The sequence below is a fragment of the Octodon degus genome, unplaced genomic scaffold (assembly GCF_000260255.1).
Source record: "Octodon degus isolate 3935 unplaced genomic scaffold, OctDeg1.0 scaffold00029, whole genome shotgun sequence".
Classification (NCBI taxonomy): domain Eukaryota; kingdom Metazoa; phylum Chordata; class Mammalia; order Rodentia; family Octodontidae; genus Octodon; species Octodon degus.
In genome coordinates, this window is record NW_004524605.1 from 4,737,058 (window position 1) to 4,743,118 (window position 6,061).

A 6,061-nucleotide genomic window follows, 5' to 3' on the forward strand; every position below is an offset into this window, starting at 1 on the left:
GGGGGGGGTGAGGGGTTCTTTTTGAGATAGAGTATCACCACGCAGTTTAAACTGGCTTTGTAGCCCAGGCTGGTCCTGAACTCGCAACAATCCTCCTGCCTCAGCCTCTCGAGTGCTGGGATTACAGGCACGCACCACCATGCCTGGCTGACTTTTATATTGATGTTTTCTTCTTTAGAATGTCAGAGAATAGGAAAAATGTCATGCTTAATGCAATAATATTTGTTTTTAGAATAAAAATGCAATAATGTTTGTTCTGACTGGACTAAAGCAAGAGGGGAAAGACTATTAGCTCTAATCACTTGAATCAGAAGGTAAGCACACTTTTCTATATGGCCTTTAAATAACAAAACAAACCAAACCTGTCAGGAATCCAATTGAAAGACATTAATAAAACAAACAAAAAAACCCAAAACTGATACTATTATGACCAACCATATATTTAAATTCATAAAGTAAACAATGTAAGTACTAAGAGAGAATTTCAACTTCCTCTTCCTTACTAGAGACTAAACCCAAGGTCTTAGCCCTGGCTTACATTTCTATCTCCCCACCTCCCACCCTTTTTTTTTTTTCCTGCTTTCTTTTGTGGCAGGCTCTTGTTAAGTCACTAAGCTATCCAGGTTGAGCCTGAATTTGCAACCCTCTGACTCAGGCTTCTAAAGTACTGGCATTACAGGTGTGTACCACTAAAACTGCCAAAATGAAAAAGATTTTCAAACCACATTTTAAGCTATGATAAAATTTCACCATACAACGCTCATTTGTCCACAATAACAACAGACCGTGAATTGCTATGTTGACACAAAAGACCAAACTAAAAATATCTAATATTTGGGGCTGAGGATCTAACTCAGTAGTAAAGTGTTTACTATACATGAAGCCCTGGGTTCAATCTTAAGTACCCCCTCCCTCAAATCTAGTATTTCAGTGATCCATACTATGATCTTATATAGGAAAAATGTTTGCTCAAATAAAATGAAGTATTTCGGTTTTCTTGAAGATGCATAATCTTATTGCTTTTTGTCCAAGATAACTTTTTCAAAGTAACTTTTTATCCTTCACCTTTTATTTGAAGAAGTCTCAGCAGGATGCTATCAAGAACCCAGAGGGGGTTCCATGGAAGGCAGCCCTACCCTCTTACCTCAGGAGAGGCACTCTGGGATGGCTCATTTGCTTCACTGTCACTGGAACTACTTTCACTTTCTGAGTCAGATCCAGAGCTGCTTTCAGATCCACTATGGCTGCTAGAATCATCCCTGGAATTATCTGCTCCTTCGCTATTATGATGTGAAGGTTCAGAGTTGCTAAAGGAGGCAAAACACATAAATGATGAAAAGTATGTTTCACAATGACAAAAGAAAATCACCCAAACCTGAAAACTTCATTTATGATGTCTGCCTATGCTGTTACAATTCAATGAACCTAAAACTTCTTTTTTTTTTTTTGGGGGGGGGCGAACAGGGGATTGAACTCAGGCTCTTGTATTTGCCAGTCAAGTGCTTATTCTACTAAGCTATCTCCTTGGCCCCCTAAAACATTTTTACAAATGAAATAAAAAGCACTTCCCTCAACAAGCTTCTGATATGCTACTCAGCTAATACTTCCATTTTTAAAAGTTTGCAGTCTAATTTACATATCATAAATTCACCCAGTTTAAGTGTCTATTTTTTTTTTTTTGGTGGTACAGGGGATTGAACTCAGGACCTTGCACTTATTCTACTGAGCTCTCTCCCGGGCCTTAAGTGTCTAATTTGATGATAACCATTTATTACATCACTACTAATGTTAATCAGGCTGATCTTCCCCTCCAAACAAAGCAAAACAGAAGGCGCTCACCTGCCTGGCGTACTTCTGGGCACTGTTTTATCACAATCCTAAAATTAAAGCATAAGAAAGAAATTTCAATAAATAGTGCTCACTGCTTAATGCAAACAGTACCTAAACTTTCTTAATTAAAAACTGTTAACACGAGAACTGTTTAGTTAACACACTGTTTTTACCTAAAGATTCACTGAATCAATTGCCTACATTAAAAATCTTTGTTAGTATTTCTTGTCAATCTTCTACTTCATAGAGAAGTTGTTTTTTTTAAAAAAAAACAAGGGGGGAAAAAAATGAAGGTTTACTGACAGGGTGGAAAACTATAGCATTCCAGTGTCAGGAAGCTTATGAAAAGAACTGTTTCCAAACAACTGGCTCATAAGTGTTATGAATCAATTATAATTTTTATAAAGTAAAATAAAAATACTGTATGAGATGGGGAAATTACGTAGTAGACATACCTGTTCCCCATCACTGTCTTCACTGCTGCTTAGTTTTAAGTCATCTTTTAACATACTAGAGAAAAAGGCAGAAAAGATTATTACTTTTGGAAGTTCATCATGGCATGTCAAATTATTAAGTATCAGTAATACTAGAGATAATTACTGTGATCAACAAAGATTTAACTGAAAAACTAATCAACGAACAGAAAACTGAGAGAATTTATTTCATAAGCTCTAAATTGTCACAGATGAAATATTCACCTTTCTTTTCCAAATAAACATCAGATACTTCGAGGCCAGGGAGATAGCTTGCAGGTCTAAGCACCTGCCTGGTAAGTGCAAGGACTAGGGTTCAATTCCTGGTACTGCATGCTGTGTCAGCCCTGGACCAAGCCAGCCACCAAAAACAGGCATGGTGGTGCATGCCTATGATCCCAGCGCTGGGGAGGCTAAGACAGGAGGATCATTACCAGTCTGAGCTGTGTAGCATACCAAACAAACAAACAATACTTCCTATAAACCTCCTCTTCACTTTGGTTATCACTAACTTCTCTTTAAATGTGTGCATAAATCATTGTATCATTAAAACAAATTAACAGCCATATGCAACAGTCCACTAAAAAGCAAATTAAAATGTAAGCATCAAGTGAGTCTCTGTTCTAAGATTTGTACAGCTATTGGCAATGGGATAACTGTGCAAAGCAGAAGAATACAATTTCCTAAGTCAATAAATGCCTTAGTATGAAAGGCAAGTGGTTTTTATAAACAGGAAAAATGACCCCAGTATGAATTTATCTCCAGGTTCCAAATTTTGCTTGATCAAATTTCAAATTAATTAAAAAAAATACATATATCAGAGGATGAAACTTTCTGGAATTTGTTTTGAAAGTAAAATTAAAGATGGAAAATTTCCTTAAGACCATAAAATCAAAACCCAACACCTTAAAAAGAGAGGCAGCTTCTTCCTACACTGAAGAATTAAGGGGGCCAGGGCCGGGGAGATGGCTCAGTAGAATAAGCGCTTCCCTGGCAAGTGCAAGGGCCCGAGTTCAATCCCTGGTTGCGCAAAAAAAAAAAAAAAGATTCAAGATTATATTTTTATTTATCATATTTACATTAAAGAACTAATGAATGATTATTTTGGTCTTTTTTTGGTTGCTGAACCTTAAAACTGAACCTTAAATCTGTACTACAACCTGCAAAATATTCTTTTCCTCTTTTTCTGAGAGGAAAAAAAAAAAATTAACACAAAGTTTGGGGACAACCAAATGCATTAGAAAGATGTATAATTCTCATTATCAGTGGTTCTGCCCTATCTTTCTCTTTAAAATGTAGTAAATCAGTGGGATGGAAGTCTTCTTTCATTCTAATAACTATTTGTTCTTTCTCCTCAAAGCTCAATCTACTTTCTAAGTCTGATTCAAAATTCAACTTATTACTCAATATATTCCCTTGAAATAAAATAATCCTACGATTATATAATAATAAAATATTGTAAGACTGACATAAAGGGGGTAAAATATAATAGTTTTGTTTTTGGTGTTTTTTTTTTTCTTTTCCCCCTGGTGGTGCTTTTGGTTTTTGAGAAAGGGCCTCACTACGTGGGTTCAGGGTGGCCTTGAACTCACTGTGCAAGCCCAGAGTATCTTCAAACTCACAGCAAAGTTCCTGACTCAGCCTCCCAAGTGCTAGGATTACAGGCTTGCACCACCACATCTGGCCAGAGTTTTGTTATAAAAAAGAGTTTAGTGCATCTCTATTACCAACTTCCCATGAGAAAGTGTACTCATTCTGAATTCTCTCAAGACCTTAAGATTTAACAAACGCAGCTCAATGAATGTGTTTACATATATCAATATTATATGTCAAAACTTTTACTAGGCTGTTCAATGTCCTGCATGCTGTTGTTTCCTCAGCAACCAAAAGAGACCAAAATAATCATGCATTAGTTCTTTGATACAAATATGATAAATAAAAATATAATCTTAATTCTTCACCTGTGTAGGAAGAAGTTGCCTCTCTCTTTTTTTAAGCTGTTGGGGTATGAACCTAGGACCTTGTGCATGGTTGGGCAGCACTGTACCACTGAGCTACCTCCCCACCCAAGGGAAAGCTTTTTACATCCAGGTATTTTCATTTTCACTTAGTCCTCCCTTGTTGAGCTGAAGAGGATACCAGGTAGAGATAATCAATATAATTTGTGATTATGGCACAAAAAGTTTGCACTTTAGACACAAGTTTTTTTCTTTTCATTAGTCCAAGGCTAAAAGTAATACGTTACTCTATTACTTTTTATGCCTCCCCCACCCCCAGAGCTGGGGATGGAACCCAGGCAACACAGAATTATATACCCAGTTCTTTTTCATTTTGAGACAAGGTCTAAGTTGCCCTGACTAGCCTCAGAGTGGCAACTTAACTGCCCTGGGCTGGGGAAGTAGCTCAGTGGTACAGTGCTTCCCTACCACACACAAGGTCCTACAAACGTTTAAATCCCAATACCTTAAAAAAAGAGAGAGGCAGCTTTTATACCTTATACCTTAGCTTCCCAAATAATTACAACTAAAGGAATGCACCATCACTCACACCCCTTATTACATTTTGATATATATTCCTGATTCTGCCTGCGAAATAAAATCTGGAAAACTTAGCCTTGAGTGATGGCAGATGTGTGCAATCTCAGCTACTCAGGATGTAAGAGGATTTCAAGTTCAAGCCCAGCCTGAGCAATTTAGATTAAAAAAATAAAATAAAAAGGAGGGCTGGGGAGATCGCTCAGTAGAATAAGTGCTGGGCTGGGGAGATGGCTCAGTAGAATAAGTGCTTCCCTGGCAAGTGCAAGGGCCTGAGTTCAATCCCCAGTTCCACCAAAAAATAAAAAATAAAAATAAAAAAATAAAAAGGAGTAAGGATATATGTAGCTCAGTAGAAAGGCCCCATGTTTGATTCCCAGTACCACACCACTCTCCCCTCAAAAAGAAAGGAAAAACCTAAAGGTAGTACAACCTGCATTACCTCAGCATACAACACTTAGTAGTGAAAAGAAGAGTTTACAAAGAAGAATCCTGCAAACACACTTCTCTGAGAGAAAAAAAAAAAAGATCTTACTCCAGGGGTAGGCAAATTATGACCCACAAGCTAAATCTAGCCCACCATTATTTTGTAAAGAAAGTTTCACTGGAACCCATCTATGGGTCTATGGCAGTTTTTACACTACAATGACAGAACCGAGTACACAGGACAGAGGCCATGTGACTATGAAACTAAAAACTTTCATTATCTGGCCTGGTTACATAAAATTTTGCCTGCTACTGCCTTATAAGATTACTATTTCTGCCCAGGAATGTAACTCAGAAGTAAAGTATGATTTAACAGACCAAAAGGATTAATACGCTATTATTCAAAACATTCAGACACTACAGACAGCTTTTACAAAATACATTAAGCAATAAACTTACGATTTAGACTGGTGACCATTTGCAGTTTTAGCAGGATTGTATCTTTCTAGAACAAAAAGAATGCAGAAATAAACAAGTGTGGTTGGCTATTTAAGATCACAGAACATCAATCAAAATAACTACCCTCAATAAAATATAAAATGAAACAATGATATAATTTCTCATCCATCAAAACAACAACACAGGGGCCAGGGAGATGGCTCAGTGGAGTAAGCGCTTCCCTGGCAAGCACAAGAGCCTGAATTCGGGGCTGGTGAGATGGCTCAGTGGTCTAAAGCACCTACTTAGAACAAGCTAAGCTAAGCAAAGCACAGGGACCACGGTTCAATCCCCCAGCAC

General features: G+C 37.5%; 1 protein-coding gene across 4 annotated transcripts in view; it reads right to left on the bottom strand.

The window, feature by feature from the left end:
• Window positions 1-6,061, bottom strand: part of Aff4 (AF4/FMR2 family member 4) — a 104,706-nt gene that overhangs the window by 27,571 nt on the left and 71,074 nt on the right. For all 4 annotated transcript variants that reach the window (XM_023713229.1, XM_023713228.1, XM_023713230.1 and 1 more), the window contains 4 exons: window positions 5,723-5,768; window positions 2,286-2,340; window positions 1,840-1,877; window positions 1,145-1,307 (listed from right to left, as the gene is read on the bottom strand). In XM_023713229.1, coding sequence (XP_023568997.1) covers window positions 1,145-1,307; window positions 1,840-1,877; window positions 2,286-2,340; window positions 5,723-5,768 — 302 coding nt within the window. The remainder of the gene's footprint in view (window positions 1-1,144; window positions 1,308-1,839; window positions 1,878-2,285; window positions 2,341-5,722; window positions 5,769-6,061) is intronic.